At 42.9% G+C, this 14,900-nt stretch overlaps 1 protein-coding gene across 2 annotated transcripts in view; it reads right to left on the reverse strand.

Moving 5' to 3' along the window:
- arhgef10 (Rho guanine nucleotide exchange factor (GEF) 10) overlaps positions 1-14,900 on the reverse strand; it is an 86,717-nt gene that overhangs the window by 61,583 nt on the left and 10,234 nt on the right. For both annotated transcript variants that reach the window (XM_064332963.1, XM_064332953.1), the window contains exons 2-4: positions 6,337-6,448; positions 1,207-1,575; positions 506-808 (exon numbers count right to left, since the gene is read on the reverse strand). In XM_064332963.1, coding sequence (XP_064189033.1) covers positions 506-808; positions 1,207-1,575; positions 6,337-6,376 — 712 coding nt within the window. In that variant the 5' untranslated portion in view covers positions 6,377-6,448. The remainder of the gene's footprint in view (positions 1-505; positions 809-1,206; positions 1,576-6,336; positions 6,449-14,900) is intronic.

Consider the following 14,900-nt stretch of genomic DNA (forward strand, 5'->3'; position numbering starts at 1 on the left):
AAAGCAACCAAACAAACTTGTTTTAATACTTGTAATAAAATTAAAGCTTTCCGACGGCTGGCAACTCATATTCATAGCGTCGAGCGCTCAGTAGGAGTGCTGATCTAGGATCAGTTTTGCCTTTTAGCTTATGGTAGGAAAAAATGAGGATACCGACAGGGAGACCTGATCCAAGATCAGCAGTCCTACTGAGACACTTGATGAAAACGGACCTCGGGCAATGCTACTGTGAAAAGGAAATGGTAGGAAAACAGGAAAACCTGTGAAGCCAAAGAAGAGCTTTAGGGAGGCCAAATTCTAGCCTCCAACTTCCTCTTGGCCAGGCTTTAAAAAAATAAAAATAAACAGACAATACTGTGACAAGTGATGAACGTTCTCATAGGACAATCCTCTGGGGACAGGACAGGAAGGGAAGAACAGGGAATTTCCCCCGGTTTAGCCATGGAAAGGGAAGGGAAGGGGGGGGGGCGGGCTGGGGTCTAGGGGGGAGGTGTGCCTTCCTTACCGTCCTCGTCCACGGAGAGGTGGCGGATGATGACGGGGGTGGTGTAGGCCGGCGGGATGGCGGGAACGTTGGAGGGGACGGCGTACCCGCAGGCCATGGGGACAGAGTAGCCCAGGGGGGCGGCCGTCTCGTCCGGGACGCCGGGCTCGGGTTCCGGGGAGGAGGAGGAGGGAGGGGGAGGCGGCGGCGGCGGCGGCGGAGGCTGCTGGTGCTGGAGGGGCCCGATGTCGATCACCGAGTACGGGCTCGCCTTTCCCTGCGCGGCCGCGGGACGAACGGCGTCCTCGCCGGCGCCTTCCTCCTCTGAGGGACATCAAGACATCATCGTCATCATCATTATTATTAGACGGAAGATGACATTTTTTCTTTTAGCGTGATGACAACCATGACCAGCAATTAAACGGTAGTTAGGCTTGTGTTAGGCTTGGGAAAATCCGCACCCAAACCAACAAGGTTTGGACAAATTTGATTCTCTTAATAAAGGAAAATAATGTGACGTGCTCTCCTTTCAAAGAAAACCAAATTAGAATTGGACAGACTTGATTTCATTCAGCAATTGTCATTAACTCACAATTAAATGAAAGGGTTTCTATTTTTTTTTCTTCATAAACACACTGTGCTCAGTTGAGGAGACTGAATCCAGGCTTACGGCTTGTGAAAAGAGAGGGACCATGACAACCATCCAATTCAAAAGCACCCACCTGCGAGGGCACCATCCGTGACAGAGTCCACAGCGCCCTCTGGAGGCGGTGGCAAATCTTGCTCGGGTTCCGATTGGGCGGCGTCCGCGCTAGAACTAACAGCGCCTCCTACAGGTGGGGGCAAATCTCCCTCAGTTCCCAGGGGGGCCCCACCTTCGCCGTTCACTGAACCTGGGGGCTGCCCCTCCGTGGGTTCAGGCATGCCCTCTCCGGACGCTACCCCGCCATCGACGTCGCTCGGGGGCCCGTAGTCAGCGGCAGGGGGGGCGGGCGGCGGCCTGTCCGCTTCGGGAACCTCGTCTCCGCTGTCGTCAAAGTCAAACTGCTCCCCCTCCTCTTCCTCAGGGAACGGGGAATGCTCAATAAACACTGAATGAAGAGAGAAAGAATAAGTAACTTTCCTTCACACTCGTGAAACCAGTTCAATTTAAATTAGGCCACACATAACTAAACATATCAATAATGAGAAACATATTTCAGTCTACTATTTGATCAGGTATCAAACATAATTATTACTGTTTTTCAATGAGTGAACTAAAAATCGCAATTCGTATTATCACAAATATACAAAATCAAATAACAAGGGGAGGGAACAAACTGACGTAAATAATTTCAACAAAACCTTGCAGATTAGAGAGACGCAGACAGACTGCACGAGTTAAAAGAGTTTTTCCCTTTTCTTTTTTCCTTCTACATATGCAACTCTAAACATCTAACACCGCAAACTCTCGAGACTTCCATCACAAACAAATGTGCCTCCAACAAGCAGAACTGTAGCAGCAGCCCATTAATTACAGGCAAAACCGCGGGTAGCAGTTGAGTAATCTTCCAGGACTACGCACAGCGCAGCGATGCCATTCATTTGAATGGAGCACCAGTAAGTCACACCGTTGCGGTTGCCGGTTTGACCGATATTTTGAAGCAGACGGAGGTAATAAACGGCAATAAAATGTCTGACCTGCCGTCCCCAGGCTATTTATAACCATTGATGGTAGTGGGTACAGTGGAGACCCCCCCCAAACTGATGGAGTCAAATATAGCACTCCAGCACTAAGCGAAGTTTGTAATTTGCACTGGGTGTGACCGTACTTTTTGATGGAGCCCTGGCCAAAAAAACGCACTTAAAAAAGGGAGGAACAACTTAAGATTAAGGTCAGAGAAAACACCGGCCACCACAACTGGGAACCGTAATTGCAAACATCGAGGTAAAATTGTGAAAAGCAACAATCTGCGGCCCACTCACAGATTCGACAGTAATAAGAGCCATGTTTAAACCTGTCTAAAGGATCCCACCATGGCTGATTATGCCAATTGAAAAGCGGAACTCGATTCTGTTGAATTTAGAAGGGTTAGATAGAAATAAAGTCAACTGATGAAGCGTTTCTTTATAAAAAAAAAGCCATTATAGGACCATGAATGCACTGAATTGACTGTTTAAAAAAGGCTCTTTAATCCCCTTTTTTTTTTTACTTTTTCTATCAGTCGGAAAGCAGCCAATCGCAAATTTTTTTTGGCCCACCACTACTCCCCTTATTGAATGAAGGCTTTATTACTTTATTAAAGTTGACAAAGAATTCATTAGGCTAGTTGAAGCCACTCCGATACCCCTGCCGATAGCCCTTGATAAGGTGAGGAAGAAAAGGAAAGAAAAAACAAGGGGAAAAAAGAATAATAGGAGGGAAAATCAATTCAGAATATAAAATTAAAAGACAATGATGCAACACAATATTATAATAATAATAATAATTTGGACATAATTTTCTAAGAAAATAATTTGAAAAGCAACAAGAAACAAAATAGAACAAAATAAATAAATAATAATAAGTAAATAGATTTTATTAAAACACGACTGGAGCTGAAGGGATTTTGCGCTTCGTAGACAGCCAATCACGTCTGAAGGCCTGTCCTACTGCCGCCCCACGCGCTCTGTCAGCGCGGCGGCGGCGGACTAGCCCGCAGGCCCTGCGTCCCGCGCACGTCCGAGCTCCACTCCTCGCCGTGACGACCACCAGCCGAGCTGCGCGGCCCGTCTGAAGGGCCCATCGAGCTGTCGCGCTTCAACAGTGACGTGAAGGAATCCCCCGCTGACTGCAGTCTCCCGCCCTGCGCTACGCCGCGCCGCGACGGACAGCTCGATGCCACGAGGGACCCGAGGCCATCTGGCACCAGCGCCAAAACGATAATTATTTCATCCTCTCACACAACGAGGTGTGTCGTCGAACCGCGCGCTACAGCTTGACCCCGTGCGTGGCAGCCAGGAGGCCATAAAATGGCTGTTGAAGATATAGCACTCCTCTGCACAAAACGTGAAACGCAAAGCTGCTGAAATACTGCTATGGATGCCAAGGGGCAAACAGTGAATCACGTTCTAAATATCACCCACATTCCCAACAGGTCACAGCATTAAATTGTACTTCACCAGATGAGCAGAACAAGTTCGAACAGCGCCATTTTCTAAACTCGATTGGAAAAAACGAAACGAGGAAATTAGTATTTACCTGCTATCAATCAAAAACAACGAAGTCTGTTAAACAAACCCATACTAAGCATACCAAGTTGGATATTGGACGACATCACCACCAACTATGGCATCTTTCATTTCAAAGCTCCAGAAACAGTAGCAGTTCATTAGGTTTTTATGTTGGAAAAGGAACTCACAATCGTAAGAAATACTGGCAGGTAAATAAAGATCTTCAGGATGCCAAACGCAGATTAAAAAAAAGTCGGCGATAAAATTTCCTCAAGCAAAAAAAAAAAAAAAAAGAAAAGTCTTCCCCTAAGAACAATACAGGCAATTTCCCCTGGATAGGAGCACTAAATAACAGAAAGTGCCTTCTCTCGCTAGGCACAGAAAATGTAATTCCCCCCCCCCCCCCCAAAGCTGTGCCAAGGGAGTGTTAACTCCGCGGGCAAGGGCGGTTAAATTCACGCGGATGACACGGGGAAACCGGGAGCGTTCCTGAGGGCATTTCCGCAGCGAGCGCGTGCCCTGACGGCGCTAACCCCGCGCCGCAGACAGGATGTGCTCAGGGAGGGGGGCGAAGGGGCGAGGCCCCTCCGCCACAGGATGCAGTCGCTCGACCTATCAGGAAAAAAGGACACCCGGCAGATCGGCCCCGGCGGAATGTACGAAAGGAATGCGCTCCATTCGAAACTTTCGACCGTCTGCGGCGCGGCTAAGCGCTAACGGGTTCCTGTGGGCCTCGCTCGTGCAGACAGAGGCAGGGTCTTCAAGCCCTTTGGGCCGACGCTTTTTAAAAAAAATGTCTTTCAGTTGAGCGACACTTAAGGGCGTGAAAACAGGCGCCTCCACCTTCCGCCGTCTCGCGCTTTCCGTTTTTCTCCCCAGGGCACATTTTTTTAAAATTTCGTTCGCGTCTGCCGCTGCCATTGTCCTCAGCCGCGTTTCCCCTTTGCCGACAGGTTTCCATTTTAGCGCTGTTTTTTTGCGTGCTTGTCTTTTTCCAGGCTCATCAAAGGACCGCACAGCTCAACAAACGACCAACTGTCACCAGCTTTTTTTTTTTTTTTTTTTAAACTCTACATTTTTCACTCCCAGTCTTGCCCAGATTTCGCTGTCGGAAAAAACGCTTTCCCATTTATTTACCTTTTCGTGCATCAGCAATATGCTATGTATATTTCAGGGCTGATTTTACATTACTGTCAGACACAGTAAGTGTGCTCTCAAATGTATTTTTTATGCAGGATCTGTCACTGTTAAGGCCTGTCGTTTTGCTTACAGCATTACAGCCCTTTAGATTTGAATGGAAAAAAAGACGGATCGCACTTCAAGTAAGAACTCGTATGTCTGTATTCGGCTTAAGAACTGGAGAAACAAACTGTCGCCATGCGACATAGGCCAAAGTGTGGGTGGTAGCGTAGCAGAAGGGTTAGGGAATGGGGCTTGTAAAGTTTTGGGTTCAGTTCCCAGCCAGGCCCCTATTGTTGTAAGTAACTGAATTGCTTCAATAAAAAGTGTCTGCTAAATGCAAAAATATAAGTACGACATTGGACATTTCTTACTATGACTGACAACTGAAGCTACCTTTTTTTACCTACCATTTTTAAATCTTTCATTTAATCTCCAACACCCATTCATATTGCATGCTTTCTCCAAGGAAAGTGAATGCAGGGACAGAAGCATGAAAACTTTTCACAATAAACGTGTGCGTGGCATTTGTTATCGCAGCGTTTCAAAGAGATTTTCGAGGAAACATCTGCAGTCGGTTCAGGAGACACGCCGTGTAGTCTTTCTTTTTGGCCCTCCGCGGCTGACTCACTGAAATTAGTCACCGAGTGACGCCGCATTCTGATGTCGACGCGGCAACAAAGGGAGCAGGGGCCCAGCCGGGAGCTGCACTTTTTTTTTGGCCGAGGCCCGCCAAGGCGCCTCGGGCGCAGCGGCGCTGAGTGGGGCGGAGATACTCGGCACATTGTTCCTCCCCGCGGCTCCCTTTCCATTCCTCCTCCGCGCTACCGTCCCACGCGCCCCGGCGAAGCGGCATGGAATGTGTTTACCGCTGCTCCGTCACAAATGCCCCCCCCCCCCCGAAAACCCCCCACCTCCCTTTGGAACCCCACCCGCTGGGGCTATCTGGAGCCCGTGCGTGGACGCGGCAAAGAAAAAAAACGCTTCTGACTCACATTCTGACAAAAAAAAAAAACTCCCGGACGTCTCCAACTGCCATCTTGGGAATTCTGGCAACTCCAGAACAAAACGCAATTTCTCTTTGATCTCCCTGCTGTGTCATCCAAAAGGAAATTGAATATCTGTCTCAAACAGCGGTGCTAAAAAAAGTCAGTTTTATGTTCTTGTGATGCAAAGCAAACAGCACTGGTACAGACCAATACAGAATCACAAATGTATTTTTATCATGTAGGACTGAAGGCACCTTAAACGCAAGCCACCTCTTTTGCACTCTTCGTAGCAACCTCACAGCGACAACTGTTTCGCCCTCTTATTACGTCTGGGCTCAATTTGACCCCAAACATAAAAGGTGTCAGAAAATGTCAACATAACAGGAGGGCTAAAACACAATTTAGACCTAGCTGAATTAAGGCCCGGGCACACCGTGGTCGGCCAAGAGAAAGCAGCGGTGGAAACGGAGGAGGTCCAGAGGTTGACATTACTTTCGGGAGGTGGTGGGGGAGGAAACTCGTTCAAGTCCATGCTGAGAGTTCACTGCCTGGAGAGGACCCGCTCAGCAGCTGGCGAAAAAATCCACTGGCCTCATGCACGCTCCTGTGGGTGGGAGGGGGGGGGGGGGTGGGGGAGGGGTGGGGAGGAGAAAAAAAACACAGAAGTTGCAGAGTGCAGAAAATCAATCAAAAGATAAACAGCGCAGACTCCACACTTTAAAAAGAGAGAGAAAGAACTGCGCGTGGCTACGCATACACATCCTCGACGGCTTGTGCTCTGAATTTCCTTTTTGGCTCTAATTCCCTCGCTGTCGAGCTAACGCCAGCAGGGAGAAAGGGCTGCATTGTGGTCGCGGGCCTTTGTGTGTGTAAATTAAAAGGCCTCAGCTAAAGTCGGGGCTAATTTGAACCGACAAAAAAAAAAACAAAAAAAAAAAAAAAGGACTGACACCCCTGGGGGCTCTTAAATGACAAGGGTTTGGACCGTTAACATAGGATGGCAAAACAAACAAACGCGGTATTATGTTAGCACGCGTTTCGCCTCTGTCCACAACAATCGCTGTGTACAAGTCGGCTTGTCTTTCCCAGAATAAACACGAGCATGTGTGTGTGTGTGCACTGACCCCGGGTGTAAATCATCCTGTGGCTGACAATTTAACACCATCGGAATGGAAATAACATCAGTGAGTAATTGTTACCAAAGGGCCCAGAGGCTAAAAGTTTAACTCCTCTAGTTTGCATTCTACTTTAAATGCAAATTAGGTTGTGTTATTTCAGATGCACAGCGGCTAAGTCAACCTTTATTAATATATGGTTAATGTACCGAATTGAGTTAATTATTGACTCGCCTTTGTGAATTTCTTACTTTGCAGCCACCAAGGTTCACTTTGCAACTAAGCATATATTTTTTATTAATTATGCAAGTACATAATCACAAGTACTGATTATTTGCACCAATCTGCATCAGATTCATAACCTAGCTTCTTACCATGCACAGAAATAGGCCTACATGAAAACAACAAACACCCACAATCTTTAGTCCAATTTTGTTGTAAAGGTTATATTCATTTGAAATGCAGCAACTTCTTTGAATATTTATGAATAAACAGCAATTGGCTACTTTAAACTCTATCTACACACCAAAGAAAAATAAAAACATTACACAGATGTTATAAGGGTCAAACAGGGGTTAAATGACAAATTCTACACCATGTCTGGGGTCAATGCAAGGGATAGGCCTAGCCTATACACCATATCGCTAAGAACTGTGGTGTGAAACAAAAAAATACACAAGGCTTGTCATCTTTTTGGTCCATCGTTTTGGTACATGAGGAGACAGTGCATACCTTAAACTGGTAAAAAAATAAAATAAAAAAGTACACATTTTTGAAATGTTGCGCTGCAACCACACATTCCATTTATACTGGAAATGAAATGATAACATTTGCTCACTGAAAACAAGATTATCAATTCCCTGTGTTGAAATCTAAAAACCCCAGACTCAATTCTAAATATTGATTGATTGATTCATGTCTTGGACATGCTCAATTCTACATTCAAAATTCAAGCGCCAGTCGAAGCAAAGCTACGTGTGCAGTGTGCATATCAAGGCAAGGTTTCATGTGTACAGCAACTGAAAGAAATTGTGTCCATAAGTGACAAGAATTCTATTGAAATCAGTCATTTCATGTGTTCACTTGCAGAGATTCAGAAGGCATAACATGACACTGCAACAAGGCTCTATAATACAATCTTCTACAATAAGCAGATTGCTCGGTTCGACATCACTGAAAATCCTGGCAAACATTCAGTTCCTTTCAGCATCGCTGCCATAGTCAACATCTGAAAATTGCAGACATGTGAATTTATTCCACCTGAGAAACATTTCATGGTGAAAAAGCAGGACTACCTTGCATTTTGTTCATTCTCAATACCAGTATACAAACTGTGGGATATAGGCTACCGTGTAATCAGCTTAAAGGATCATAGTGATTAAAGTGTGTTTTGACTAGGAAAAGTGTCTAAGAAAACATTAAACAGGGAAAGACACAACACCGTTAGATTAAGGGAGTCAACCTGCATTACACACCAGGACAAGCACTGAGAACAATGTCAAACACGTACCCTGAATATTGCTTTTACAGGTATTCAGATTAATAAATATATTTCAAATGGCAAGGATCATTCAGCTCCTTTCGACAATACCAAACTTTTATTTAAAAAACATAATCTACATAAAAAATAAACACACACCATTTATAATGTTGTTTTTGAAAATAGAGAAATATTTCATCAAACGCAAGGTGTTTAGTATTGTTTCACAGGAAGCTCACTGGAACAAAGGAAGTTTGATTGATTTATGTTCAGGAAGTATTTTATCTCATTCTGTTGACAGCCCTCACATCAAAGGACCAAAAATACTCCAGAATCTTCCCATCTTTAAAACATTTTTTACATCCTATCCTTTCACACAGGACCCCCTAATGGAAAATCTTGACTTGGACTTTAGCCTTTGAAACCTGCAATGAAAAATAGGCTATATAGCCTACTTCTAATTGACTCTTTAAAATATATTTTATTTGCTTAAGTCTAAGGTGTTAGCCCACCAGCCATTAACTCAAAGCCCTGGATATTTGTTAACATCCATACATCAAACTGACTGTCATGTATGAAGTTTCACATCAGCTTATTGAAATGAGTTATTGGTTTCTTGAGGTATTCAGTTGCATTATGGGAAGGAGGACACACACAGAGAAGCTGAGTGCACACATGTGCTATCAGTGCATAGGGCTAACTGATAGTTTCAATAATATAATATATTTTGAATTCTATAAGGCTAACTGAATTCAAGAAAAAAACAATCAATGTGTAAAGAGAGAACAGGAATTATACATTGTTGCTATATCTTTTTAGAATATGACCGTATAAAATGACCCTTCATTCCTCTCCTCGCTTCTACCTGACTCAATGGCACGGGGATATACTCGCTTTAGGATTCAGGCAGACCTCTATTCAGCTATAATCACATATTATTTTTGGCTTATCTGACGACAGACTAAAGATAAAAGCTTCAGAGCAGACAGTACTCCAGAAATAAGAATGATGCTATCTCCGCAATACAGAAAGGAAATCTTTCGAAAGACGCCTTAAGTTTATTTCTTCTTGGACCTTCCTTCCACCCCCCCCCCCCCCCGCCACCCCCCGAACCATTGATTTCTTTGTGTTGCCCACCATCTTGTTAAAGAAATCTGAAAACGGCTAGGCCAGACAGCAGACTGATGCTTTTCGTTGACAGGAAGTGCAATGAAAACGTAAACAGGGCATGGCTGTTCTGTAATTGGCTGCGCTGTATGAGACGCATGTGTTCTGCAATGCAGACCCGGCCAGAGGAACAGCTCATAGGGAGAGAAAGGCTTAGATGCCTTTGAATGACCCATCACCCTAATCATGGCCGTGGACATATCAAACTAATCTTAGGAAATCCATCATATATCAAAGTATTTAAGCAGAGACCTTCGCACAAAGTATGGAACAAGCAGATCTTCACCAAGGTTAAAAGGGAGCACTGATACGGTCACAGATCTTTCGTATCAAAATGATCTTGAAACTGATTAATAGCCTATATAAAATTGAAATAAAATAGAAATGCACTCACACAAAAAAGTTTTCAACTGCTTTGAAAGTAACTTATATTGGAAAGGTAACTAGCATTGCACTAGCCGTATTTTTAACAAGCTTTTATTTTGCAGCTATAAATCTTAAGTTATTAACCAAAAATCAAACAAACCACAAGCAGGATCATACTGGAGAATTCATTTATTTCTATGTCTAAGGAGGCAGCATAAGGCTGAGCATAATAACCTGTCTGTTGCTGACATCTGTTAACTTTAAACTTCTACCTGTCTTGTCTTTGCAAAAACACCACAGAGAACATGAAAACTACCAGAAAAAGCTAGATAAAAAATACCCAGACCAGACTGTGAGTTCAAAGACAGCAAGGCATAATTCTAGCAGTATCAAGAAATGATATCAGTGAGGGAACACACTGAAGGGGGAACAGCAATCTGTTGAAGAGTAGGTGGCCTCAAATCACCCAGCTCCACCTAAACTGCTTCTAGCACTGCTAATTTGTGAAAGCATCCATCTATGTGTCAAGCAACTTTAAAATGGGTGTTTTATTGTACACAAGAATGTTCCATTATTTTTGTTTCATCGTGCCACTCCCTAGGAAACTTGCACCCTGATTTTAATTGGATTCGACAAATAGTTACAAAGAAAGAGGGAAAGTGCTATTTATTTATTAGTTTAATACTTAATTTTTCTGCATGAGTGATAATAACAAAGATAATCGATGCATAGTACAATAATCGTTGTATATGGGGGTGACATAGCTCAGGGGGTAGGAGCGGTTGTCTGGCAGTCGGAGGATTGCCGATTCGATCCCCCGCCCTGGGTGTGTCGAAGTGTCCCTCAGCAAGACACCTAACCCCTAATTGCTCCCAACGAGCTGACCGTTGGTGTGTGAGTGTGTGTGTGTGAATGGGAGAATGAGAGGCATCAATTGTAAAGCGCTTTGGATAAAAGCGCTATATAAATGCAGTCCGTTTACCATTTAGTCATAAGGAGCTTGAAAATGCAGTTGCTTACACTATTTTCAGCTTCATACCCTGTTCTATTTACTGCAATTGAGGCTTGTATCTCTTAGGTTCTACTACAGTATATAACACAGCAAAACACTGCAAATTCAGGTACTGTTTAATTAAACCAGATGCAACACTTGGGTGGCTAAGGAGCCTGACTGTTATGGTATTTTTTAAAACTGTTACTGATACCAATTTTAGAGGGGAAAGATTCACTGATTGCCAATATGGTGGCTGGTATAGTGATTTTTTGAGCAAGAATAATAACAGACCATTTTCTGTGCGGATTGTGCATTGATTATGTCGCCCAATTTTACATTGAACATTGTGACCTAAGTAAACATCAGCATGTTGAACATCAATCAATTACTGACTATCAATACTGCCAGTAAATTAGTGACACAAGAAGCATAGCTTATCTGCACTTGCACCTGCTAGAGAGGCTCTTGTCCTCACAGATGTTCCCTATTGTGCAGAGCCAATGCTGCACACTTATAGAATTCTGTCATGCCATGGACACCATCATAATTTGTTACAGTGTGATTGGATAGCCCGAGGGAATGTTCTAACTTGTTTTGTTTTTTCGCCCCACTTAATTATTTTGGTTTTGACTGGAGCTGAAAACATAGAGAGGATAGAGGAAAAACTATCAGAAATAAGAGTGTCATCATCTGTTTGATTCCTATCTAAAATAATAATATAAAGATGCTCAAATAATGACAAATCCAGATGAGAAAAAGCTTCAGGACCAGCGCGTTTATCTTTTGCCACCTACCCTTGATAGCAGATACCTACAGTTAAGTCATAAACGACACCAGACATATCCACAGGTTATAGGTAGGACTGTCACTATTTCCAAAAACTGAGTTCACAAAATCTCATAAATAAGAGAAATTAATTTAAATTTATTTGAATTTTCTACCATCAAAATTTCATTAAAATGTTGCCTAAATGTATCATTATTATGGCCCAGTTTTTATTTCCCATAAAACCTGTAGCTGAATAGTTTAAATGTGCTATGCCATGGCTATGAAATAATGACAACAGCATCTTTACAATTCATTAAACAAAACAAAATTGGGGAATAGCAGAACAATGCCAATGATGCTGCTCACAGAAATAAAATGAGGTAATTCTACTCTAAGAAGCAAATGTTGAATGAAAATCCAATGAAAAACAAAGGTATCCCATCACTCTGCTGTAGAGCTAAAATCTGACACACAGAGGTAAACATAAATCAAATCTGTTATGTGCAGACATGCTTTAAAGCCAGGAATGTTTATGTAGTACAAGGGCTGGGTGAAAAAAAGACACTGAACTTGCTATACTGGAGGTCATGTGGTTCATTTCTGTAGCAAGTAACTGCACCACAGTCTGGCAAACACTGCCAAACCTCTGGGCAAAATTCCATTTCTGTTGTTCCATAAAATGTCAGTAGTGATGATATGGGATACTATAATATAATTATTGTACTATTGTTTTATTATATTTATTTTATGATCATACTGACTATGATATTCAGGATAGGTGAAATGTGAAATATAGCTTTAATACAACAGGCTGTGCTCTGAAATAGCATGGTAGCTTTAACTGTAGTACTGATATGAGCCAGGTAACATAGCATCTACAGATCCGTCACCAAGACACCTGTCCAACTTTCCTCTCAGACCGCATCTCAATCTCGTGCAGAGGAGTTAGTTGTCCATCTCTGCACTGGTTCCTAGTCCCTTGGATGCCTAGCCAGCTCAAAACTGAAGGGACTCCGCTGGTCCTTTGTTTATAATTAACTGGATATTTAACCTTGTAAACCTCCATTTTGGGATTCACCTTTCTAGTTGTACGCTGCACCATAGCCATCTCTGTGTACAGACTCCCTTATTCTATAGTTACTCTTTTATAGGGCTGTCTTTTCCAGCTGGCGCATGGCGTGTTGTGAGCCACCGCACAGGTGAAGTGGTATTTTCGTCATGGATTTTGATGCGCCTGAGCTGTTTTGTAATTGTGTGATTCGCTGTGTGCCGAAGTGGGATAAGAGCCTCTGCTGGGGGTGTGTCAGTCAAGATCGAGCAGTGCACTGCAATTTCAACATATAGGCCTAACTAAGGAGAAAGTCTTCAGCAAAGTACGCGAGTGGCAACTTCCAACCCCAAAGGCAAAGGCAGTTGCCCCTCTAAAGGAAATCACTGAGCTCAGTTTAGTTTAAATACAGCATTGTTATGATTTAACGGTGGAATTGTGCGTCATAATTTTTTTAATTAGTTTGAGCGACGTTTCATACCAAGTCAGTCACTGCTGTGAAAGAGACCATTGCCATTGTTATGAACTTCCCTGGTTTTATTTGTTTAATAATGTACATTTTTTCTTAGTTGCAACATAGCACATTTAAGCTATTTAGCAAAAGGTTTAATGGGAAATTAAAACTGGCCTATCATAAACGTTTAGGAAATGTTCTATTGAAATTCTGATGAAAGGAAAATCAAAAAACAAACTTCTCTTATTTTTAAGATTCATTTGAACTCAATTTTTGAAAAAAGTGACAGCCCAACTCTGCACCACCCACAAAAGAACACCTTGGAAGGTATATCCTTATGCTTGCCTTCCATTTCACTGGCAGACTACAGAAATACGCAGTCCACCCTGCACAAAGTACACAGCTCTTAAAGTTAATGAAAATAGCTCATTTGATTGGCTACAAATGAATTCAGCTGCAACACACCCACTCATCCAGCCCATTTTCCACCTGCAGCACATGCTTTCAACTGAGCACTCCTTGCCTCTGGTCAGGAAAATACAAACATTCAATATCCATGCCCATGCACCCATGCGCTATGCACCTGACTGTGCCCATGCACCCATGCGCTATGCACCTGACTGTGCCCATGCACCCATGCGCTATGCACCTGAAAAAAGGGCCCTGTGAGTTCCCCGGAGCAAATGACAAAAAAAATCATGAAACTGCTATATCATTTTCCCCAATACATTATCAATGGGGATAACAATCTAAAGGTTGCACTTAAACATTTACCTTCTGATGTGTGCTACATGCTTGACAACTGTTCAAGAAAACCCAGCTAGTGCACAAAACGATATTCAGACTTACTACTCATTTAAGAGTTTGGTACAGTGCTACAGTCTACAAATAGATGCACTGGGTCTTCTGCAAATAGGGTTTAAGCTAATCCTCTAAACAAGGTCTAAGCTACACCTGTCGCACAAAAAGAACCCTAAAACCTCCAGGTTCAAGTCACATAGCTGAACATTATAAACAACCAGCTGGTCAAAAGAAATGAAAGAGGAAAGACTTGCGATGACACATTCAGCAGAGCGTGTCATTACACGTCTGAACAGCCTTTGCCTGGTGCAATTTCTCTCAGAAAGAAAACTCTCATCTGGGGCTTCGAGTTAAAGCTGGCCAATTTGTCTGCAGTGCTTTCCACTTTTCTCACGATCTCCAAAAATGTGCAGGCTATGTGATACGTTTTGAAAAATCGATTGCGCCGGAAACATGACAGCTGGTAAGATGGGGGATTTCTCTGAGGAGTTATAAATTAAATCTCTCTATTTTTCTCTAATGCATTCATACACACACACACACCATTAGTAAAATGATGGATATGTTTAGGCCCTACTTATTTCATGAAAAAAGCTGCCAATCATACAATTTATACCCATATTTCAAAGTATAATATTCGAAGAACAAAAAATGAATGAAAAATAAACTACAGAACAACACACTCAAGTCCACCCAGACCTTGCTTGATTCCTTATGCTGCATACGCTTTTACCAGTTTAAGAAACATTTAAATGAATTTGTTCTTATTTGGATGAATGTACACCACTGTTCAGATCCATTTTCATTTTTATTTCATTTCATTATACATTTTCTCTCTCCCCCTCTGGAGCACGGTCATAAAC

The sequence above is a fragment of the Anguilla rostrata genome, chromosome 1, assembly GCF_018555375.3.
Source record: "Anguilla rostrata isolate EN2019 chromosome 1, ASM1855537v3, whole genome shotgun sequence".
Lineage (NCBI taxonomy): Eukaryota > Metazoa > Chordata > Actinopteri > Anguilliformes > Anguillidae > Anguilla > Anguilla rostrata.